General features: G+C 33.6%; 1 protein-coding gene across 1 annotated transcript in view; it reads right to left on the minus strand.

The window, feature by feature from the left end:
• Window positions 1-5,035: 5,035 nt before the first annotated feature.
• The window catches only part of LOC124372771 (RRP12-like protein), a gene marked incomplete at its 5' end in the record, with an annotated part of 30,047 nt that continues 8,263 nt past the window's right edge, over window positions 5,036-26,819 (minus strand). Inside the window, 12 exon segments of the mRNA XM_046831183.1 lie at window positions 5,036-5,237; window positions 9,125-9,299; window positions 10,289-10,408; window positions 11,250-11,426; window positions 13,620-13,789; window positions 13,930-14,198; window positions 14,280-14,437; window positions 15,535-15,814; window positions 17,027-17,150; window positions 18,643-18,872; window positions 20,622-20,858; window positions 22,420-22,552. Of these exon segments, the coding sequence (XP_046687139.1) occupies window positions 5,129-5,237; window positions 9,125-9,299; window positions 10,289-10,408; window positions 11,250-11,426; window positions 13,620-13,789; window positions 13,930-14,198; window positions 14,280-14,437; window positions 15,535-15,814; window positions 17,027-17,150; window positions 18,643-18,872; window positions 20,622-20,858; window positions 22,420-22,552 (2,182 nt within the window).

Raw genomic sequence — 26,819 nt, forward strand, 5'->3', positions numbered from 1 at the left:
ACAATGGAGACCTAACAATGAACAGGAAGGAGACCTTAGAACTACTTCTGGAGACACACTTCCCGGGGGGTCAGCTAACTCGTAATGAGGATACTTATTCTCTATATGGGGGGGGGATCCAGTCGGGAGGTGGCAAAAGCCAGACAGTTGTCTAACAGACTATTTACACACGAAAAAATTAAATGGGCGATAAGATCGTTCAAGCCATTTAAATCTCCTGGGGCGGATGGAGTTTTTCCAGCCCTTCTTCAAGAGGGGCTGGATATTCTATTAAATACCCTTAGCATTCTATTTAGAAGCAGTTTCGCCTTAGGATATATACCAAAGAACTGGAGGATAGCACTAGTGGTGTTCTTGCGAAAAAATGACAGGGATCCAACAAAACCCAGTTCGTACAGACCCATAAGCCTAACCTCCTTCATGGTGAAAACTATGGAAAAAATAATAAATAGACACATAAGGGACGTAATATTACTGGAACACCCACTTAGTCCCACACAACACGCATACATAGAAGGAAAATCAACCACCACTGCTCTCCACAGTTTAGTGAGAGAGGTGGAGAATACCTTCGAAAAAAAGGAAGCCCTAGTCAGCGTCTTTATGGACATTGAAGGAGCTTTCGACCGAGTAGCATATCAATCCATGAAGACTGCGATGGAACGTTTTGGAGTTTCCCCAGACTTAGTCAAATGGATAGTAGCCCTCCTAAAAAGCAGACAGGTGAAAGCCAAGTACGGGGACGAATCGGCTGCGATCACGGCCCAAAGAGGCTGCCCCCAGGGGGGAGTCTTATCTCCTCTCCTGTGGGCGATGGTAGTGGATGATCTCCTAAGAAAAGCAGAGAAGAGGGGAATAAGGCTACTATGTTATGCGGACGACCTAGTGCTTATGATTAAAGGGAAAAACATAGGCAGGCTGGAACGCCTAATACAAACAGAACTGAACTTCATAAGCAACTGGTGTCATGGGGAAGGTCTGCGGATCAACCCATCAAAAACTAATATGATTACCTTTACCAGGAAAAGGAAATTCCAGCTAGCAAAACCGGTCCTGGAGGGAATCAGCATTAACCAAACAAAGGAAGTGAAGTATCTGTGTTTAATCCTGGATGAGAAGCTCACTTGGAACTCCCATATTAGAAACAAGACATCCAAAGCAATAATGGCCCTCGGGGCCTGTAAGAGACTCTTTGGATTTAAATGGGGACTTAAACCCAAAATGATATATTGGATCTACGAAACCATAGTAAAGCCAATGGTCACATAAGCTGCTCTAGTGTGGTGGCCGAAGGTCGAACAAACAACAGCTGCAAAAAGGCTACAGAGTCTTCAAAGGTTAGCTTGCTTAAGCATCACGGGAGCAATGAGCTCCTGCCCAACACTTGCAATGGAAGCGGTTCTGGGTTACACTCCTCTTGGCCAGGAAGTGATGAGAACAGCCGCGATGAGCGCAATGAAGCTACTAGGAACAAAGGTAATAAATGCTACCTCCCTAGAAGGCCACATGAAGATATTGGAAAATTTTCCTGAGGCTGAAATGCTAACAAAAGTATCTGATACTATGGTTAAGAAATACTCCTTTGAAAAACCAAATACGGTCTCTATCGGAAGTAGGGAGGAATGGATTAAAAGGGAGGCCTACCCTAAAAAAGGAGTCCTGAAGTTTTTCACTGATGGTTCACTCCTAGACTCTAGGGCAGGATATGGAATACATGGACCTGGAGTTGACATGGATGTGCCCCTAGGAAGACATGCCTCAGTTTTTCAGGCGGAGGTCATGGCAATAGATTCGTGTTCCAGAAGACTCACACAGTTCAGGACAAAAGGATTATCATACCTAATACTCTCTGATAGTCAGGCTGCACTGAAGGCACTGGATACCTGTTCGATTGATTCGAGAGCGGTCTGGGAATGCAGAAATGCTCTAGCAGAGCTAGCAACAAATAACAGAGTAACACTCGGTTGGGTGCCGGGTCATGAAGGAATTCATGGGAATGAAAAAGCGGACATCCTCGCCAAAAAGGGAGCAGAATCCACATTGGTGGGGCCTGAGCCAGGTTGTGGGATAGCCTTCTCCAACATTAAAGCTCTGGTTAAAGATTGGGAAAAGAGGACAAGATACAAGAATTGGAGCAGAGCCTCGGGTTTAAGAATATCTAAAATGGTTATCTCTCCTTATGCAAAAGGGTGGATAGCTCTCCTAGACCAGAATAAGGAGGATATAAGACTGATATTGGGAATGTTGACAGGACATGGCCCTCTGAGGAAGCACCTTTTGAAGGTAGGCCTTAGTCGGAGCAGCGAATGTAGACTCTGTGGAGAAGAGGAGGAGTCAGCAGAGCACATTTGGTTGGATTGTCCTGCCATCGTAGAGACTAGGAAAAGATACTTGGGAGCATATCTCCTCAGCCCCAAGGACATCAGAGAACAGGAGGCCTTAAATCTGATTGGTTTTTGCAAAAGCCTCGGTTTTTGAGGCCACAAATTAAAGTAAGGGAGGCGCAAAGGTCCTTTTAGGACTAAGTGCGGGGACAAAGTGTCCTCTTTCCTCAGAAGGAAAAAAAAAAAAAAAAAAAACCATCTACCATCGTTCAACTCAAAGAAAAAATAACCATGTGTATTAGGAGAATGGAACAACCCCAATTCATAAAAATTATGCAAAATCAACAAGAACGGTACGAGTTTTGCCTCAAACTGAAAGGGGGTCATATTGAACATGTTAATACTCGGGATTAACCGGTTTTTGCTTCCTTTGACTTGTATTTATTGTTACAATCTATATGTAACGTTACTGTGTTTACCATAATAAAATATTAATCCCTGTATCAACAGAATACACATTTTGAGCTTTGTGTCCACCAAATCTACTAGTATACATTGATATAATACACTATAGTAACTACAGTGACACTGACACTTCGATCAAAAAAATAGTTCTGAACGTTAAGGGCTGATGTTCAGCCCTTCCCACGCCGTAAACGGATATATTCCGGAGAGACTGACCGAAGCGAAAAACACAATTATATCCGAAATATTATACATTGCGTCTCTTTGAGTTTTTTAGTTCACAAAAAGCCTTTGGAATGGCAGAAGCACACTCTGTGCTTATCGCGATTGACTAGAAGTATTTATAGATGACCTAAATTCCATGGCAGAAGTGGCGCGCTCTCTGTCTAGCTCCTCCTTGTCTGTTTCTGTTTTGTGCATCTTACAGAGCTAATCGTACCCTACAAATATTATAAATGCGAATGTACGTTTGTTTGTTACGATTTTGCTACAGAAAACTACTTAACCGATCAGAAGAATATTTTGTCAATGGGTACAGTTATGGATACGGAACTTAGTACTTCATATCCTGTGGAGTTTTTAAATTCACTTGAACTGTCGGTTGTACCGTCAGATAAACTCCAATTGAAACGAAAAGTACCAGTAATGCTTATGCGAAATCTAAATCCTCTTTTGCTATATAATGGAACAAGGCTTTAGATAACGAAACTGGGGCAGAATATACTGGGTGCTACTATTTTAACAGGTGTCGGTAAGGGAAAAAGTGTTATCATACCTTGGATGCCAGTTATTCCCACCAATCTTCAATTCCATTTCAAAGGTTACCCATCAAGCTTAGCTTTGCTGTTAATATAAACAAAGGGCAGACATTACAGGTAGCGGGAGTACATTTAGGAAAGCCATGCTTCTCTCATGGTCAACTATATGACTGTAGCCTGTTGGCGAGTGTCTAATGCCCGGAATTTACACACATTTGCACCAAACTTGTAATAGTCTACAAAAATATTCTACATTGATACTCTGCATTTTATCTTTTTATATTGTTAGAATTCAAAATTATTTTTTTTTTTGCAGTAAAATATATTTAAACATATATTGTAATTTAATAGACCATACTTTATGTTTTTGAAACTTCATTGTGTGTATTAATGTTTGAGAATTGATAATCCCAGCTAAACAATAAAATATAGTTATTGTATTAATTCATTTCTATAGTAAAGATCTTCCATGTTTATTTAATAGCTTAAATGGAGCCATGGTTAGCTAGTCACCAAATATATCTTATCTGTTGTTTGCCCAGATAATAAGATAAGGTGATATACCTTGAAACCTTAGATAAGAAAATGCTCTAGTAATTAGTATTTTGTACAGTTTTTACATCAGATTATTAGATTTGATTAGAATGTACAATAAATTTGAATTTAGATCAAATTAACAGTTATGGTAAATTGTTATATTTAGATTATCAGTAAAAAGGACAATATGGAATCCATTAGCGGCTTGGGAAGGATTAGTAAGGTATGTGCTGCAAACACAGTAACAAGTTTGTAAGTACGAGATAGTAATCAAGCTACATTATACTGTAGATACCGGTAGTAAAAATTAACAGCATTAACAAAAAAAGACTTCAAAACGAGAATCAAGATTGGACAATTCACCAAAGCAGAATATTATTCATGTCAACATGAAAACTTCAAGGCCACATCCAACCTAAGTATCATCGCTTTACATGCACAACACACTGTCACAGTCATATACAGTTAAGGTTACCTAATGTTTACACTTAAACGACACTTCCAAGTAACGCTTGATTTGATTATACTCGAATTTTAAAGTACGAGTAATACAAACCTATTTTATCTAACTACTTTTGTTTGGTGAAAACTACTGTAACTTGTTTGTAATTTTTGTTTGCCCTAGGAATAGCCTACTTGTGCTATGCCAGTGCACATTATACAATCCATACAAAAACAAAGAAAGACAACAAAACAGCTGAGTGTGTGTCTGTTTCTTGGTCCCAAAGAGTGAATTATTATTGTACCTAGCTATCTTTTATCAGCTAATTTATTTGCCAGTAACCATTATCACTTTACCAAATAAACCTTGTGATACTAGTCAATTGGACTATCTAGTCATCACATTTTCTATCTTTAAGCTTCCATTTTTTCCACAATATCTTTTCATCTTGAGATATTCACTGCACTGTCCCCAGGGAATAAAGGAGGAATTTCTAAATAAAAAACTAATTCCATAACAATTATTTTTATCTGTACAATAACAGTACATATATAACTATGTACATACATATTTATACACACATTTAATGTTAAAAGTACTTTCTACTTTCTCTTTTGCTTCATCTTCATTTTATTCTTGGACCCTATTCTCACTCCTTTCTTTGCTCCATTCAGAATGTTTTTGAACTGTCCAGCCGCTTTCATCTTTTTCCTGAAAAAGAAAATTATTTTTATTGCACAAGAAATGGACTTACTGATGTTAATACAATAATTTAAAATAAAAATGTTCCCCAAGTTGTTTATTTACTGTAGGTTATGAAATTTGGCATTTTTATTCTATACCAACATTGTAATTCACCTGTCTCAAACTTACAAAACTAACCCAAGAAGTGCTAGAAGTGGTGATCATGATGCATTAGAGCACTGCCAAAACATTAGATTCACGCTTGTGAGCGTTTAGCGATGACCATGGTGCCGTTATCAAAAATTTAATCAGTATGTACAGCATAGCAAATATTAAAGAAAAATAGTTGTTTTATACATATATACATTACATTGTAATGTATATATGTATAAATCAACATACTTATCTCTAAATCAACATACTTTAAGAGAAAGCCAAACAAACTTAAGACATGGAAACATCCAGACTGGATAAAGGGGGAATGGCAATTAGACCACGTATGCATGGATAAATTCTTCCACAAGGAGATCTACAATGTCAAAGTGCTGAGAGGAACTGATACAGGTTCGGACCATTACTTAATAAAAATTAAAATCAAGTTGACTCCACTAAGAAGAAAGAGACAACAAACAGATGTGAAGAAGAAAAGAACATTTGACCCTCATCAACTAATTCAAAATGAACAATATAGAAAAGTTACAGAAGGTATAAAGTTGACTGAAAATTTGGAGGAAATAAAACAAATTCTCAAAGAAAACGCAACAAATTTGGCACCACTAAATCCAAGGAAAAAACATGCTTGGTGGAACCACGACTGTGACGAAGTGCATGAAAGAAGGCATCAGGCTTGGTTGAAATTTCAATCTCATAAAACCGAGGAAAATGCCAATAACCTCAAGAACACAAGGAAACTATTCTCCAAAATTATTAGAAAATGTAAGAGACAATATGAAACACAGTTAATTAACTCTATAGAGAAGAATTACTATAGAACCAACTCTAGAGACTATTACAAAGCCTTTCATACACAATTACAAAAGTACAGCCCTCCGACATTATTGTTGAAAAACAAAAATGGAAAAACTGCACATAACAATAAGGAGAATGCTGAAATAATGGCAGAAGCATTTAAGGAACTCCTGAATTGTAAGGAACCGGAGGAAATTTTGGAAATCAACACTAATACTCCAATAAAAACCAAACCTGTAAATATTAACCCCCCTACAGTAAAAGAAGTGGAAACTGTACTTAAAGAATTGAAGAACTACAAAGCAGGTGGTGAAGACCAAATGTTTGCAGAGGTGAGGAAGTATGCTGGAGTATCTAGTCATACCTCTCTTCATATGATACTACAGAAAATTTGGGTTACTGAGAAATTTCCCGATCAATGGACTATAGCTATAATTCACCCTTTGCACAAGAAAGGTGACAGATGTAATCCGGATAACTATAGAGGTATATCACTCCTCGATTGTACTTATAAGATTTTTTCAAAGATTCTCTACAACAGGATTAAGGACCAACTAGATCAAGAACTTGGAGAATACCAAGGAGGATTCAGGCCTTGGAGAAGTTGTACAGAGCAAATAATTACACTAAAGTTAATTATGGCATATTATAGAAAACAAAATAAACAACTCTCAATAACATTTGTTGATTTCAAGAAAGCCTATGATTCCATTCATAGAATATCACTATTAAAAATACTGAGACATTTTGGACTTCACCCCAAATTAATTAAATTAATAGAACTAACATTAACTAATACAAAGTCTAAAATAAAGTTTAGAGGAGAACTTTCAGAACCATTTCAGATAAAGACTGGCTTAAGACAAGGTGATGGATTATCACCGCTTCTTTTTAACTGTGCATTAGAGTACGTCATGAGGGAATGGGAAAGAAATAACCAAAAAAACATAAAGATTGGATATCAAAGGGACAACATTAATCTGAACTGTCTGGGGTTTGCTGATGACTTAGCTCTTTTGGCCAATGACATTCAGGAAACAAAACAGCAAATTAAATCTTTACAAGATATAGCTCAGAAAATTGGTTTAAAGATATCGTTTGAAAAAACAGAAGTTTTATTAACACAGCCTCCACTTGCAAATAAAATAAGGTTGGACAACCACAATATAAAAATTGTACAGAAATTTAAATACTTAGGAGAAGTAATCACTTATAACCTGAATGAAAAACCATCTTGGCAAAATAAAATAGACAAACTAACTAAGATTAAACATGCTACTAAGAATACGTATAATAAAAAATGTCTTTCAATAAATACAAAATTAAGACACTACAAAACAGTTGCTCTGCCACAAATTACATACGCAAGTGAAACAATATTTAAAACAACAAATACTATTGCAATAGATAAGGTTCTTAAGATGGAGAGAAGAATAGTCAGAACTTGCTTAAACAAAAACTATCAAGTAGACGGAGTTTGGAGACTAGCTTCCAATGAAACAGTCTACAAAAATATAGAACCCATTACAAGTATAATTAAAAAGAAACGAATATCATTCCTGGGGCATTTGTTAAGAACACCTGAAAATAGAATTAGCAGGAAAATAGTAGAAAAACTGTGGTATAGTAAAAGTGACATTAAATGGATCACAGAATTAAAGGAAGATATGAGAGAGTTACAAATTACAGTAGAGGATTTAAAACACAAGACAAACACATTGAAGATATTGAATGACAAACACTCTACACTACAGCTGAAAAGAAACAAACAACGAATAGGAAGAGTGGTTCCGGAGGAGGAAAGGAAATTACGCTCGGAAAGGATGAAGAAATATTGGGTGGATAAAAGAAGAAAGACTAGAAAATATAAAGTGACTAAAGTGGTCCAATGTAGGCCATAAAATTATAAATAAAATAATATACATTACATTAATTAAATTTGTATGAATAGAAATAGGCTAATTAATCTTTTCAATAAACATTGAATCACAAAATGTACTTGCTCCACAAGTGAGAGATCCGGGTTTGAGTCCCGGCGGAGCAAGAACATTTTTTGATTCAATATTAATTGAAAAAATTAAATTAGACTATTACCAATCATACAAATTTAATTAATATAAATAAAAGTCATTTGACAGGTATTTGGTCTTCCGACCATGTGTTAGTTTGGTTATTTAAACGCATATGTGACAGATACGGCCAAATACAAAATAATTTAATCATAAAAGGTAAGGCTCTGTGGTGGTAGCGCATTTACCCGGCAAGTAGGAGATCCGGGTTCAAGTCCCGGCAGAGCAAGTACTTTTTGTGATTAACTGTTTATCAAACAAATTAAATTAAAGCTATTGCCATTTATAAAAATTGAATATATATAATAACAATTGTAAGATATACATAACAAACTTTAATTCATACATTTTTTATTTAGACAATATTGAAAAATTATACAGCATACGGTAACAGCCAGAAAAAGAATGTACAAAAGTGTATTTTATATTTATAAAATTTTTATTTAGAACCTATTATTCACCTGTTCTGTAAACTTTTGTTCAGTAATAAAATTTGAACTCTTTTCATTAGTATTAATTTTACTTGCTTTAAGTTTGTCAAGACTACATGTGACGGATATTATAATACATTTTAATAATATACTGTTAGTATTTTGTTCTTTCTAAAAAAAGACAAAAAGTTTCATATTTTAATAAGTATTTATATTTTTACAAATAAAAACATCCTAGCTGTAAAAGCTTAAGAGATTTACGAAAAATTACAATCAGTAAGATGGTTAAGGCTAATAAACAAATTAAGATGGTTTTGCAAGATTAAAAAATCTAATACAAATAGAATATGATGTGTATTTTCAATGTCTCGCCGTATACATTGTGTACGAACAACCGTTACTACACATTATTACTGCAACACTTGACAGTGTTTTTGAAACAAACCTTTTGTTTAGCGTATCTTTCCGCAGAGGGACGTACGCATACGGGTCCGGTTGTCCCTTCCTCTTCACATCTCCCTGAGCTTTCTTCGACTTGTAATTGGCTCCGGTGACCACAGAGCTGGCTTTGGTTCCTGGTTTTGTCTTCTTTATAGGTCTGTGGATACCCACACCTCCGGCTGAAAGAATAATTTTTTTACAGGATGGCTTCACTTTACACGGGAACTAAAAATGTATATTTGTGTAGAGTTTTAAATTACCAACAGTAAAATTCTGTAATTAAAAATTGTGAGCATGACCAACCATAACCTCAATTACTTACATTACAACTTATGTTTATATTATGTAATTCACTATTAAGAAGAGAGTACAAAAAGCATGTTATTTATCTAGTAAATATGTTTTTCTTATATCAAAACAACAAAAATAAAAAATCAGTTAATTTAATATTTATGATGTTCAAAACATTTTAATAATCATTTTTAATTCGTTTTCTAAGGAAGTGTACAAAACTAATTTTTTCATATAATGGCATGCTAGTTTTGGAACACCCTTTGCACACATCACTTCCAATATAACTCATCACCAGTTTTGTGATAATACTGAAATACAAATATTTCAACCCTTTGAGATCTCATTTCAAAACGTGTCCAGTGTCACCAAATCAAATTTATTTTCAGTTATTTTGCTTTTTATTATAGAAGGAGTAAAACTTTAAATAATTATTAATGTTTCCAAAATACTGCAGTGAAATTCATACTCAAAATAACTCCAAGGTTAGGCAGCCGACCAAGGCATTTAAATTGATTTTTAATCAAACCTTCCCTTAGTATTTAAATTGGCTTGCTGATTGGTGGGATAAAATTGAGATTAATGAATAAATAATTTTTTTTTAAGTTACAATATTTTTTTAAATGGCCTTGCATGTATATTTTTTAATTAGTTTTGATTACTACTGAGCTTTTATTTTAGATTTTGTTGTAAAATTATATTCAGTTTATTATTTTTAATACATAATTTTGAATTATTTTTGGGGTTTTTAATTTTTGCAGGTTAAATGTAACAAAGTAGCAGGTGTCTTAAATTTTCTGTTAGGTATTTCATTTCATTTACTCACAACAGAGAGTTATAGTGAGTTAATCTGTAGGACTTGACAGTTGTCACGTACCTTGGTATTTCGAGGGAGGCTGAACGGACGAGGCTGTGGTGCTCATGCTCAACTTCCGCTTGCGTCCGACCACCACCGACGACACAGTGCTGCGAGCCTCGTCTAGGTCTTCCTCATCTTCTGTGGAACATATCATTCATTTCAGGTTACTAGTCTTTGTACTAACTGGTAAAACAGTCATAATTCTGCTCTTATGAAAGACGAATTAAATATTTTCAATGAAACATTTGAGTGAACAAAATATATATATTAATGTAATAACAGTTTGACCTAAAACTAAACCCTTTTCATTTTAGTGGACTTGGTGGAAAGAGAATTGATTTCATGATAGATAATTATTAATTATTGACAGTTTTAACTTAATCCATAATCTATTTGTAATGTATTAACTATAATACAATTCAATAACATTAATATAAGCTTTGAAGCTTTTCCGCATGTATTACATTACTATCTATAAATATATAATACGTGCAAATCATAAAATACAAGTTTTATAGCAAAAGTTAAACTTGAATTATAGCACAAATAAAATGGAATAACCGAATAACTAAATAAGCTTCTGGTAAAGCTTATTCTGCTTTACTTAAAAATTTAAAATAAACCACTATGGTTACTTTGAAAATCAAATTGCAAATCCATGACTGAATTTTACTAATTTTATTGAAAATTATCAACATTATCTACGAGAATAGAATTTAAAAAATATTGTTGTAGTAATACATCGTTTGGCTTATAACTTGATAGTAAAATTCTGTTTACTCAAAATTCAACATTAAAAAATCTATGCTCAAAAATTTTTATTTTATTTTAAAAATTATAAGGTCAGTTCTGGTTTAAAAAGTTTTAATTTATTTTTTGCTGTTGTATTTTACTTATTAAATTGTCTATAATACACATTACAGAGGTATAAAACAAGCCTACACTGCAGTTTAAAGCCTTAAACGTTGTCCCAAACTACCTGAATCTGAGAGACCAGGCACGTGACTGTGCTTCCTGCTGCGGGGCTCATCATCCGAATCGCTATCATCTTTGATGATCATCCGTCCGTCAGGAGCCCGTTTGAATCCACTCTCTTTTTTCTTCTTCACTTCCACCTGCCTGATACCTATCCCGTCTTTCTGGTCGGGTTTTGTTGCTGTAACATTTTAAACAGAACAAAATTAACCACTGATACAGTTAAATTGTGGAATCATTCAAAGTGATTTATTAAATAAGGAACATGAGAAGTTTATACAAGATTTTATTGTAGATGTTGGAGTTGAAACTTTTTATTTTCCTTATACTTAAGATTTTATAATAGATCTGTAACCAGCCAAAGACACTGACAAATATCACGCAAAAAGTAGTATCAGCTAACACAAACTTACAATGTATTTCTTAACCCCTTTCACAAATAACATATAATAATAAGTTTTAACAGAACTGTGAACATAATCATTTATTAACCCTTTCAGGGCCAGGACCAAATATGAGATGTTGCAAAATGTTTTCACATTTAATATCCCCTTGTGACTAGTCAAAAGTGCCAGACTAAAATTGGCGATTTTGCAGTATCTTAGATTAAAATTTATAATTTTTCATAAAAATTAAACAATACGTCTAAAAGTTGCACCAAATTACTCATATAGATAGATATATACTATCAACAAAAAAATATATAGATGTAGATGTAAAAAATAATGTTTTAATAGATTACATAAAAATTTTTTATTTTTTTTTACAAATAACTAAAAAAGGAAAAATAATTTTACTGTGGGAAGCTATTTTATTATATTGTACATTTAGAAAGGAACAACCATACAAAATTTTGTGTTATTTCTCTCATAAATACATTTTTTATGACACATTTCGTATAAATACGCATAATTGTACTTCGCAACATTTTATAAGTGTTAAAGCAACTGACTCTTACATTGCAAAAAACTTAAAATAAATATTCACATTATGGATGTACCGGTAAACAGATGATTGTAGGATCCATAAACAGTTTCAATACAGTTAAAAAAAACACTATTTACCAAGAAATATTCACACAATTTTATTTGAAATTTATTTATACTTTTTCTATTTACAAAAATATGCTACTTACAATTTCAATCCCGTGAGATCAAAAATTGTCAGTCATTGTAACTACTACCTACACACAATAGCTCTAAGCACGTAACAACTAACACTAGTAATATTTACAACCACAAAATAAAATAATGAAGAAGAATCCAGCATACAATAATACGATTACACTAAAGCATAAAGAATTAACAACAAAAGATCGAGTCAGCTGATAATGTCACGTGACAATTACGAAATAAAAATGCATAGACCTCCAAAATAAAAATGATATTCATATTAATTATCTACAAATATACCAGGAAATAAAAAAACATAAAACTTTAATCATTTGACGTATTTATTTAAGAAAACGACGAATATCAAGGAGACTGCCACCTGGCCCGGAAAGGGTTAAGAGTCGGCTGTAGTGGTGACCATGATAATTGTTATCCCATAAGAGCCATGTTAAGCCTCATGCATGTTTATGACCTTATTTTAAGTCGTAAATTAATGGAAGATGTATAATTTCAAAAATAAAACTAATGTGCATCATATGATTTTATGGTTTTTTTTATTAGTCAGAAAAATATCTCTAAACTTCTTTGAACTTCATCGTTTAAATATTTTAAAAAATTACACAGTTTAAAAAAAAAACTAATAAGTGTTTGGATGCGTATTAATAAGATTTTAAAAATAAGACATCTTCCATAATTCTACGATTTTACATAATAAAATTGTATGAGTTTCACTGTTCTTATGAGGAAAAACTCAAAGCCATTTCACTCCAGATTCAGATTCAGATCTTTATTGTCATTAGGCAACAATGGTGCAATAGACATGGTCAAATTTTTATAATTTTTGTCAATTATTACAACTTAAAAAATCTTTCATACTCTTACAACAACTCACTATCTTATAACATGGACTCATAAAAAACTGTCAACAAGCAGATATACAGTACAACAATTATTTAACAAAGATAAATCAACAACATCAACATAACAAGATTAAAACAAAAGATCAACAAATACACACAAATAACAAGGTAATAAATACTTAATATTAATTAAAAATCAACAAATACCAAGTTGGCTTTTAAAGCATTCTAATTATTTTCAAAGTGTTCAAATAAAAAAGACTTAGTTATTTGAACTATTCAGCTCTTTTCAATTTAAATATCTAGTCTCTCACTACATCTTAGTCTTAAATATCCTCAACACTGGATCTCCAAATAAATAACAGAACTACACAACGAAATCCTTATAGATATACGACTAACCTGTTATTTTCTTTGTTGTAGAAATATCCGTGAAGTCAACAATATCGTCCGCATCTTCCCTTATCCAAACCTTATTGTTCTTTCTCTTAGCTTTAGCTTTCTGTCTGTCATCCACCATTTCATCCATTTCCATGTCAGAATCATCCAAGGTAGCCAGGATTTCATCGATACTGAAAATTAAGTTTTATTTATTTCAAAAGCCTTAATTAGTACAGCTGAAAACAAAATCAGAATTTACTGGTCTAAAACCAATATAATTAAAAATCCTTGATAACTAATAGTTAAAAATTACTAAGTACTGTTTACACACCTCTTTGGTTTGCTCTTGACAGAAAACTGATCTTCGTCTTCGTCAGAATTAGCCTTCTTCTCATCGCGTAACTGCTGCCACTGTCTCTTCTTGCGGTCCTGTATCTTGCGCATGTTACGTACCCTCGCCCTCATCACGGTCTCACTCTCCGGCAACAGTGACATGACGCTGTCTGCGCCGTACCACCGCACAAGTCTCGCCAATATGTCTCGGGTCTTGTTACGGAAGTGTCTCTTGCAATCGTCCGTCATGCTGATAATCGCTTTCACCTGCACAGACACAATCACGTTATCGACTCTTAAATCAGGTTAACAATTTAAATAGACAGTTCTGTGTTTCGCTCTACTCACAATGGTCGGTACGGAAGGGGTGACAGTGTCCGACGCTAGAGAGGTGATGAACACCTTCAGGTAGCTGAGGGTGGAGCCCACGATCTCTCGAGAGGCAGAACAACACAACAAGCAGACGTTGTTCAGAATCAAGTCCAGTATATCTTCCGGTATACTCTCTGAAACATAATACAAATTATGTACTGAGTACAAGTTATTTTTCCTTATCGGTGTAAATGTAAAAAGGTTTTGAAATTTATATTTGTACACATATAATTAATTACTCTCAGGGGGATAATGTTACAGTGTGAAACAAATGTAAGAACCTTAAGCGGATATTTAACTACGTTTTTTATATTTTACGTTATCAGGTGAAGTAAATAACTAAATATAAAAGCCGTTTAATTATGCAAATGTATCAAATAAACAGCTAAAATAACACAATGTATGAATTCTAGCTGTAAACTGTGTTACACCACTCATTACACTTCAGATGTATTTTACTCACATCGATGTAGTCTCTTGTTACTTTTTACAAATCTTCTATTTTTTATTGCAATTTCTTCATTTTACTGTAGTTTAAAATGTTTTACAATATTAATTTAATTATAAAATCTTTAAATTTTTATATATACACAGTTTATGCTTTTATGTTAATTATGTAACTGATGGGCAAAAAATAGTACCAATTTAGTATAATGAATGGTTAACTAAAACTCTTTTTTTAAATTCTTTTTTCGTGTTTAATTTTTCTCCTTTTCTTTCGATATCTATCTAATATAGAATTAAATATCTACCTAAATTATAATAGAGATCTTCATAACATTTTAATTAGCAATCTGAAAAATAATAGAAAATCAATTTTTGAAAAAATTAAAGTATTACACACAATAATTTAATTACCAAATTACAACTGTGTCATATAAATTTAACATCTGTTTTAATGGTCCACATGTGTATATTTAGTCGTCTATTATTTATTTAGAGATTAATATACACACTAATGATGGTTGAATATCGGAACACATGTCTGTGAATAAAATAATTTTCTTTAATGGTTTTACTTGACCATTCATTATACTAATATAAAGATGACCCTGTAATGTGGAGTTAATAATATAAAATTAACAATTTAATATCAATCTTTGGGAGCACTTTTTTATTTATATTTTGAATAAACCAATTACAGGGTATTTTTATTAGAAATTTGGAAACAAAAGAAATACTTATAGGGGGAAGTAAAAATGAATTAAAACTAACAGCAATAGCAATGTACCTTTAGTGTGGTGGGTGATGGAGGCCAAGGCAAGCAGAGTGGCACTGGCGAGCTGGGGGGTCCCCGCCAGTCCGCCCATCACCATCTTCACGTAGGCCTCCAGCCGACCACTCTCCGCCATCTTGTCAGCCATCTTGTGTAGCAGATCGTAAGCCGACTGGCGGCAGCGGGCGTTGATATCCCGACAGCACAGCACAGCCTCCGGTATCACTGCCGTTATCATCTCCTGGTTTGACGTGCGAGCATGGTCTAACAGCAGTAGGAGGCAGCGCAAGCGGGGCTGTCACACAAGCAAAGCAAGTACGTAAGAAATGCTGTACACTAAAATTTACCCAATTTAAGAGCTAGGTTTACTGGTAGCTATCTTGAACAATAATAAACCTCATGCACTTTTACAAGTGTATTTTTAACAACAGAATTACTGGAGATGTATCATTGGTTGATCGTTAGTGAAGCCTATCACTCAAGAGTATGGACAAATGTAATTGCTATCTGTCTGTCTGTCAGTCTGTCTACACGATATCTTGAGAACAAACTGATCTATGGACTTGAAATTTTGTATGAAGCATCATTTCTTTATGAGGAACATCGAGTCCGATGATGGTGCATGTACTTCCCCTGGGCATCATTGAAGTCTACCATTCAATAGGCTGCCAGACATTGTCTTCTGTCTGCCAGGGGGCTGTAAAAGTGTATTTTCTGTTTAACTGGCTCTCTGTCTGCGAGACATCTCAAAAATGAATTGATCTATATACTTAACACTTTCATCCCCGACCGTTATATCAAGTAATGTATTTAAAATTCCAAGCCATTTCGGAGAAAATGTATGTAGTTTTGTAAACAACTCATTACTAGGCTATTTTTTAAGATATCAAGCTATTTCTTTTTTAGGTTTACTTCTTATTAAATGTAGTCCACAAACATATAAAAAAGCAAATAATATCTTGGAAATTGTTATATATATATATATACAACCCTGACAAGGAGAAATGACACATCCTTACAAAAATTTATATTACTCAATTTGGGAATAAAGTAGGCCTATAATTTTTTGTTTCCTTGGATTAAGAATGAAATTTAACATAAAATAAATAGATATTTGTCTGGAAATTTTTTTTAGTTATATCGTTTTCATCAAAAAACAAAATTAATTATATACATATAAAAATAATATATAAACATTAAATAAATAAAAATGTAAAGATTTCAAGTTTTTGGATGAAAACCATATAGCCAAACAATTTAACACGCAAATATCTATTTATTTCACGCCACTGGCAATTAATTCACGAAGAAATTAAATTTGATCTTCCCCAAATTAAAACTAATGGTACATTTTACCCATTCCTCATAGTATAAATATTTATAGATCTCAACTTTAAACACGATTTACAGAGTAATCAGTCTATCAGTAAGAGATTTGTACTCACTTCATACTTATGGCTAACAAAAGCCATGCTACATCAAGTGCAAATATAATAAAATAACTCACCCCTTTACTGCTAGGAGCTGAAGTCGAAAGTGACTCCAGTAGAAGATCTCGAATCTCTGGCAGATACTCGTTCAGAAACTGTTTGCATCCCTTTGTGTCACTCGAACACAGATCCTCTAGCATCCTGCAAAAGATTACTTATTCAAATGGGAGACTCCATCAAGGTGATGTAATTGCATATTATTCAAATAGGAAACCCCATCAAGGTGATGTAATTGCATATTATTCAAATAGGAAACCCCATCAAGGTGATGTAATTGTAAATTATTCAAATAGGAAACCCCATCAAGGTGATGTAATTGCATATTATTCAAATAGGAAACCCCATCAAGGTGATGTAATTGCAAATTATTCAAATAGGAAACCCCATCAAGGTGATGTAATTGCAAATTATTCAAATAGGAAACCCCATCGAGGTGATGTAATTGCAAATTTGTCAAATAGTAAACTCCATCGAAGTGATGTAATTGCAAATTTGTCAAATAGTAAACTCCATCGAAGTGATGTAATTGCAAATTATTCAAATAGGAAACCCCATCAAGGTGATGTAATTGCAAATTATTCAAATACTAAACCCCATCGAAGTGATGTAATTGCAAATTTTTCTAATAGGAAACCCCATCAAGGTGATGAAATTGCAAATTTTTATCTGTTTAAAAAAAAGTTTTAGTTACATAAATTTCATGAAGACAGGAGAAATATTGTTTTAATAAGACGGTAAGAATTTTTTATCATTTTGCTTATAATATTTAAGAGATGTACTTTTTGTGTACAACTTTGAAATTGTGTGTTGTCTAACTTCATCTATTATCAAGCAACAGATAAACACATTTCTTTGTACACAAATTAATGCATATTTCACATTGTGAGGTGTATGGACGAAATATTATAAGTGATGGAATGGCATTCAAATGGGTAAAATATGGTCAAAATAATGTTCATAATAAGGAGTAGAGTGGAAAACCCCCAATAATCAACGACAATGGAGTTTCCTATTGTTTCAAGAAGTGTTTGTTCTCTATGATATTTTTATTGAATGTTTAATCTATTGAAAAACACGTTTTGCACATTTTTGTTCACATGCAGCAAAAAAAACTCAAGATCTCATTACAAGCATTTTGCTACAAACAATTGATAATCCCCACAACAGCCACAATTTAGCACCCAGAGAGTACCAATTGTTTTTTCAACAGAAAAGACATCTTGATGATCCGTTTTGCAACAACAACAGCATCAAACATCAAATTGTACTCACTTTTAATTCTGGCAGCAATCTTTTATGACAAAGGTATGGAAAAGGTTGTTTTTATATATTGAAGTATTTTATTATTGATCAAAATTATGCACAAAAAATAGATAAATGTGTGAAGTTACTCTTATCTAAAAAAAACATACTTGTACATGAGATGAGATGGAATTCTAACAATTCATAAAATATATTGTACAATATTTTAACAAAAATAAATAAAATCATAAAAATGTGTAGAAATAATTTTTTTTGCTTGAATACCTAATATTGTAAACTTTTTTAACGGGATCAATAACAAAGATTACTAAACCTGTAATTGTAGTAAAATGTAACTTTAAGGTAGAGTAACAACAAGACTAAATCCTACCTGTAGTATTTCTTCTGTTCTTTGTGGTCTGTGGTTTCCTTGAGTCTGGCAACAGTCCGTGTGTAGAGATCCTTCACCTTGTCCATGTCCTGGTATACGGCCAACGATCGCAACAGATCCAAAACACTCTCGCGGACAAAGTTTTCGTTTTTCTCCAATGTGTCTAGCTTTACAAGAGCACGATCAAACAGCTCCGAGCACAGCTCACTGGGTGACACCGACAAGTACACCTGGAATTTATTAAAAAAAAACTAATTTTAAAGAAATAAAGACCTATAGACTAAGGGAAAATATTAAATTCAGTTAACTCTGGAAATGGCAGATTCGTAATTTACAACAATTTTTTCCTGACTGGAACTGGTACAGAGTCGTAATTTGCGACGCATTAAACATCATCTACTAATTATGTCATCTTATGAACAATCTTCATTCAAATAGTAATAGGAGTTATATTGTAATTGGCAGATTCCTTGATATTTTACTGGCTGCTAAAAACTAAAGATGCAATCTCTACAGCTGTTGCTGTTTGAATCAGCTCTGTTCTGTTTAGTTTTACATTGTTTTTCGTTCTGTATTATAAGTAGAAATTTCCTTGCAGCGTAACAATCCAAATAATTTGTATTTTTTAAATTGAAGGCGTTTAGTTATTTCTCTGGGCTGCAGAAAATAAAAAAATGGTTCATAGAAAATAAAAGTTATAACTTCATACATCCATGAACATAAAAGTAAACCCAATTTTATTATTTCTGTTATAATATGCTGCATCTTTTTCTGAATAAAATTATACATAAAACTATGTTTTGCACAGTTACTGATTTTGCAGTAAATGTTTTTAACTCTGTTCAAGAGGTTAAGAAGCTGTGCTAGTTAAGGCTAAAATACCAAAAACTCAACTAATATATGACTTATGTACCGTACTTACATTAATAATTATAAAAATATAATTTTAATCAAATTTCTATACGCCTAAACATTTACTTTGAGCCATATGTCCCCCATGTGTGGTATGTAGTGCAGATGGCTGAGCAGTATACGACGTAGGAATTTGGATTTAGTTGAGAGATAGCACAGGTTCAAATCCTGTCTGTGGTTGAAGCACTTTTTAGAAGTCACCCACCAGTGACCCATGAGGGTGGCCAGAATAAGGCTCAAAAAGGGATCACACTCTCTTTTATGTTTAATTAAATAAAAAATACAATGACCAGTTCAACTTTAAGGCAGTTTTTCACCATCCGTAAAGATGATGACCATAATGATGTCTTCTATTCTGCTACAAATGTTTTATGTTTATGAAAGAAACCAAAATGTATTGTTTCAATAAAAAAGTTAAGTATTTGAAGAAAGAAGAACAAGAAAATATTATGACGGTTTATGGGATGTATATTTTTGAAACTATTTCGTCAATCAAAAGTAAACTTCAGGAACTGGAATTGGTATGAGTTAATCACAACCATTTCACAAGAAATTGTAATAATACAGCAATAAGCCTCCATACCTTACAAATTAAAAAAGCGAAGTATATGGGATCAAAATTTTACAACAATCTTTCTACTGAAATTAAGTCAGAGGTTACAATCAGTAGTTTAGAATACAATTTTTAAAAGTTTCTCATCAACAAGGCTATATATTCCTTTAATGAATTCCTGTGATGATTTTGGAGGTAGATTACTCAATAATTATATTTCAATTGTAACTGTTTTAATTATAACCTTTTAACAACTGTAATAATTGTATTTTAAACTTTCTCTATTTCCTGTATATATATATATATATACAGGAAATATATATATCTCGTATTTTCTGTTATGTACTCTTGTTGTATGTATTATATATATACTAATTGAATAAAGCTGTTGAATTTAAGTTCTTAAAGTTAATGACTTAATGATATAAAACTCAAATATTTTATAATATTTCTGTGATTTGATTTCACTGCATATGCTATAGCTGTAATTATATAAACTTCAAACTTTTCCTACCTTAACTGTTTCAAGGGTGGCAAGCCTGATGCCCTCCTCATCAGAACCCTTCACAGGCGTTGTGTAGAGGTTGAACAGGATAGGCAGGTAATTCTTGGCGAACCTCGCAAGCTCTGACACGTCCTGGGTCCGGTTGTTATCTCTTGCGTAAGTCACCAGATGACGCAGTGCGGACATCACAGACAACCGCTGGTCTTTCTGGTTGCTGAGCAGACTCCCCAGTGGTTTAGCGATTACCTGCATGTACACACAACAGACTGTTGATTCTCATCGGCAGTGAGGAGGCTGAGTCACTTATCTCCGCTGACTACACACGGACATAAGACTAACTACAACTGACTGGCGGAATTGTCTCCTCTTCTCTCCACACTAAAGATACAAAAATCCGTTTTCACTAAGTAATTATCCTATATTTATTAACTTTTAAACTTAACTTTTGTTCACTCAGTATTTTTATTTGTTTTGTTTACTTTCTCTAAAATATTGCTAATTATCAAAATTCTTCTTCATATCCATACGTTATTCCACTTCAGACAACTTCTTTTAGTTAAAATTTTATAAAACTAATCTACACACTGCAAGATAAAATTCTAATCCTAAAATGTTCAACTCGAGTCTACGCACAGGCCATTAAGGCCCATGTGAGCTCTTTTCCCATGTTATTTTTAATTATACAGAAATTAGGTAGCAAATTAACTGAATCATAAATGCTGTTTTTCATTAGGTATATATATTTTTATTTTTCTCTTTATTTCAATATATGGATTTATTTCTTTGTGATGTAAGACTTTTTAATATTATTTAGCGTTAAATTATACTCCAAAATAGGTAATTTATTTCAGATCAATTGTCGTAGACTTTTCCAATATACTTCCAAGTATAGTTGGAGATGTTACTAACAAATCATATAAGAGCAACATTTTTATTGGTTTGAGAATAATCCATGCTATTCAATTTCTGGACATTAAAATGGATGTTCAGTTTTGATGGCAACGCACATTAGGCTTCATATATACTTAAAAAACAAAAGAATAGATAAAATAAATGCATATACTAATGTAATCTGACTCGGCTTCACTGGGCTATATATTTGTAGACATTTAATTTGATTAACAATGCCCTTGTTGTTTGTTCCTTGTTGTAGTCAATGGCAACAAAGAGTTTGATTTAATTTAGGACAACTTTCACTGATTAAGTAAACATGTAGACGGGTTAATATGAATCCACCAATATGTCATCAATTACAGTCAGTACTTGTTTTGTTGATTAATAAAGGCAATATTTTAGTGTGAAAATTTTGATTGGGTACAAAGAGCAGATATACCTTTACTAGATTGGAAGATTTTTTTTCTCTTCTTTTTGACATAGTAACATTGAATTGAACACTAAAACCCTTTGGGTAGCAAAGTGAGTGGATGGGCAAGAAATATCCATCTTGCTTCAATTCAATGCTTCTATGTGAAGAAAAAGAGGAATAATGTTAAAATATGTTAAACGTTAGCCTGCTTAAGATTGTAATATATCAATTAAAATTCATAACTAATAGTGTTTAGACTTTCATCTTTCTGCAATTCTTTATCCACTTTTAATAATTTTACTATTGACACACCTCTAAGCACAACACTAATCTACATTAAGGGTTTGAATCGTAATTTTAAATATTTCAGTAAAATAACTGAAATGTTTTAATTCAGAAAAAAAATGTGTACTTTCAGACCTATCAAGTTTTGTGTACTGTACTTAAATTTTTATGTGGAAAATTTAACTAAATGTGAATGTTAGGAAATAAGGTGCTTACCGCAAACGAGACAGCAATGTCGGACGGCTGTGTACAGAAGCTAGGCAGTAGAGCCCACAGCTGGGACTGCATCAGGTCATAGCTGAGAGAACGTACCTGGTTGTTCTCTGCGCGCAACTTCGCCGACTGGTTCCTGACAACAAAACCTCTCTAGCACACCAGTGTTGCAGCGTAATGAAAATAATTATTTAGTCTAATTATTTCACTAAATTTTGTGCATACATTCGGGGGTGATCCACTGCCGTTTATGCATAGCAGTGGAGGCAGCGCTCACATGTTCACTTCGGTGTGACAGTTTTAGTAAGCTTCTAACTGTGCAAGGCAGAGAATCATACCTTTATTGGGCGCACTGTTAATTTATAACCTTATAACACAAGTGGTGTAATATAAATCCCCCATGAAAATTGCCTGATGTTATAATATTTCTTTCGGAAAAAAATCACTCAGCAGTCAAGATTCATCGTAAAATTATGCACGGTTTATAGCCCCAACATCGTAACAGAAGGTGTGGTCTGTCTATGGATGCAGTTTTTTATGAAAAAGTTAAACATGATGAAGAAAGGAGCAGTATGTCTTTTCGTCAACGGGGTTAATGAAAACATTTGTGAGAACCGTCACTCTACAATGTTGAAACTTTCCAATAATTTTCCTGAAATTTCTTTGAGTCTTCCTCACGACATAGTGACAGAAACAAGGCTACCACAAGTTCTCAGCTCGTTGGGTTCCAAAAGTTCGCCCTCACACTGAAGGAGAAACTTTTAACAAAGTTCAAATAGAAAGTTTTTGATCATTCCCCTTACAGCCCTTGACACTTTGCTCCTAACGACTTTAACCTATTCCCGACCATGAAGCCGTGGCTTGCATCTCTAGCAGTTTACCAATGATGAAGAAGTTCAAAACGCTGTTACTTGTTGGCTACATTCACAGGCAGCAGATTTTTACGCAAAACGTATTTCAAATTCAAGTGCTTGAATCTGTTCAAAGAATATATGGAAAAACATTGTTATAGTTTTCAGCAGTACATAATAAAATGTTTGAATCTTCACTGGCTAACTTTTTTGCTAACCAAGGTGATTTTGTCAAAATCCTATATATATAAATAAACATTAGTTAGACTTCTCAGTACAAAGGTACTTCAATATTTCAGCATTTACCGTTTTCAAAAAGGTATAATAAAAATTGTACCGTTAATTAGTTTTACTTCATATAATACATATTTTCGCAACCCAGTTACTTGTTACTGGTTAGTATAAGTTATATCCGATGTTCTTGGTACTATGTTCTTGGCAGTTTCATAAGCTAACTGGCACGCATATTAGGGGGCACCTAATTATTTCTCTCAGGAACTATGTAGCTGCCGAACCTCGCTACCAAAGCTACATCTCGCACGCCTTGTCCGTAGGTAAAATTTTATATTTTCGTATCATAAGTTAGCCCTGTCATGCAAGACATCTAATTTGAGTGTAATGTAAAGTAAAATTATAACTTATAAAGGAACTTACTTTAAATGTGTTTTATTTGCCACATCAACTTGGATAATATTTGTGGCGATGTCATTCTGAAGAGACCACATTGTCGTGATTATAAGTACTTACTTACTTACTTACTCTCCCAGGGCCATTTATATCGCAGGTGATAGCCGCACCAACAAAGCTCCTCCATCTTGAATGGTCCTCCTCCGCATCTTCCTCTGAAGCGCCCACCTTCTCCATATCAGCCTTCACCTGGTTCCACCATCTCACTTTCGGTCTCCCACGGGGTCGTCTTCCTTCTGGGTTACCGTACATTACCCTCCTCAGTTTGCATTTTCACTTCTCTTCTCAAAACATGGCCTGCCCAACGGAGTCTTCTGCACTTTTATTTCTCCTATTACATCCGTACTATTGTAGAGCTCCCTGATTTCTCTATTATGTTTTCTTCTCCATACCCCCTTTGTTCATATGATGGCCCATAAATTTTAACGTAAAATTCTATTCTCGAAAACTAGAAGCTTTTTCTCATCCTTCTTATTTAGCCCTCCACGTTTCGGATCCGTACAAAAGCACTGGACATATAATTGTTTTGTATATTCTAGTTTTAGTTTTGTGAGAGAGAGATTTGTTGAAAGTATCCTATTGCATGCATATGCACATCTATTTGCTGAGTTGATCCTATTTTGTATCTCTGGTTCATCTGTGTTTTTATTTGATATTGTTGACCCCAAGGTACTTAAAGTTCTCCACTTGTTCGAAAACATGCCCATCAATTTGTAGGGGTCCTCCTCTTTGATTTTGATTCCTTCTAAAAGTGCATATATTTAGTTTTTGCATCATTCGTCTTCAACCCCACTTTCTCTGCCTCACTCATAAATAGTCCAGTTAGTGACCTCAAATCATCTACATTTTCTGCAAATATGACAACATCATCTGCAAAAGCCAGGATGTTTAGTTTTAGCTCCAACTTCCATCCCTAAATCCATCTCTGCTACACTCTGAAGTGCTTCTTCCATGGCAATATTAAATAAGATTGGAGAAAGACCATCTCCTTGCCTGACTCCTGAGTTTATCCCAAAAGGTACACAGTCCCGACCATTAATTCTTACTGAGCCTCTTGACTCTGTGACACTCATCTTAACTAAGTTTTATTAATTTTCTCTCGGGATGCCCAAATTTATCTAGTTGTGTGTCCACAACTCCTTTCTGATTATGCTATCGTATGCTTTTTGAAAGTCAATAAATATGGCAAAAAATTCTTTATTATATTCCCAGTATTTAGCTAATATTTCTTTAAAAATGAAAATCTGATTTGTGGTTGATCTGCCCTTTATGAACCCTGCCTGTTCTTCCCTGATTATTTCATTTGTATAATGTTCAAGTCGGTTTAAAACAATTTTGGATAACTTTATATGGGATGCTGAGTAGTGAGATGCCTCTGTAGTTACCACACTCTTCTTTTTCACCCTTCTTGTGTATAGGTATTATTATTGCTTCTTCTTGCCATTCAGCTGGCATTTCTTCTTTCTCCCAAATACGAAGTATTAGTTTCCATAGATTTTTCACTATTATTTCTCCTCCTTTCTTCAAGAATTCTGCTGTTATTTCATCCTTCCCAGGAGCTTTGTTAGTCCTTTAGCGCTTTTGACTGCATCCTTTACTTCTTCTATGGTTGGTGGTTCTATATTTGGTTGAACATGATAGTATTCACCAACTTGCTCTTCGTCCCTAGTTTGGTCCTCTACATTTAGTTAGCTCGCAAAAGTACTCTCTCCATCTTTCTATAACTTTTGTACTTTCTGTCACCAACTCTCCATTTCTGTTTTTTAACCCCATCTCACATCCAGTAGCTACGCTACCAGCCGGTATAAGCTCTTGAGGTCGTTGGAGCACGCAAGCCCACCCGCCACATCAAGGCGAAGATACCTTCGGATGGGCGTGATTATAAGTTGTCTTGATAAATGGTTAATACCGTCGTGATTTTGTTTTAGGCGAGTTGCAGTTCGCTCTTCGAGCTCACTTCTTGAGTTCAAGCCCAATTACTTCATGTTTTAGACTTCCAGTCTACTTCCCCTTTTCCGTCTACAGCTGCATTGTAGAGCCAAGAATGCTGACACCCGCGTTTGTGAGATCAGTTCATAGTAAAGGGAAGTTATTTTTTAAAGTTTTAATAATTATTATTAATTTCAAAGGTACAATCCATAGAACATTAGAATATTTAGGCCCATCCCGTGGTATCATATTTTAGTTCATTCATACTCTATTTGGCAACAACGTGGCAGTACTTTATTTTATTTTACCAACTAGAAGTGGTGCTTTTATGTTTATTTGCCAATATTAAACATATACGTAAACTTCGAATTTTGAGTATTCATTACTAAGACCTCAGCGGTACCTAGCCTCATGTGTATTGTAAATTCGGTACAAAATAATACAGCAAACAAACAAAATTAACATAAGTAAATAGAAATTTAGATAAATAAACAGAAATTGATTATCAGGCCAACAATAAACCCATTACACAAAAGAATAAAATAAATAATCATCGTTGTACGTCTAAAAAACACGATGAAAAATTTGTTTCCCAACATGCATTAGGCCATCAACAAAATTTTGAACAATGTTATTCATTGAAAGGTATTTGCAAAGTATCCGAATATGGAAACAAAATTTACTTAGAAAATTTAGAACAGGCACCAGGAATCAGTTAATATTAAAATCAAAAGTACCCTTTGGTCTAAATAAAAGATGAATTGATAAATTGTATTCATTATGTATTAATTCTTTCTAAATTTTTTCTCTGTTCATGATATTTCTCTTAGCTGTTAATCACATGTTCAAAAATTTCTGTTTATTTATGTAAATTTATATTTACGTATGTTAATTTTGTTTGTTTATTTGTTATTTGTTTGTATTATTTTTTACTAT

Source organism: Homalodisca vitripennis, unplaced genomic scaffold (assembly GCF_021130785.1).
Source record: "Homalodisca vitripennis isolate AUS2020 unplaced genomic scaffold, UT_GWSS_2.1 ScUCBcl_3993;HRSCAF=9863, whole genome shotgun sequence".
Taxonomy (NCBI): Eukaryota; Metazoa; Arthropoda; class Insecta; order Hemiptera; family Cicadellidae; genus Homalodisca; species Homalodisca vitripennis.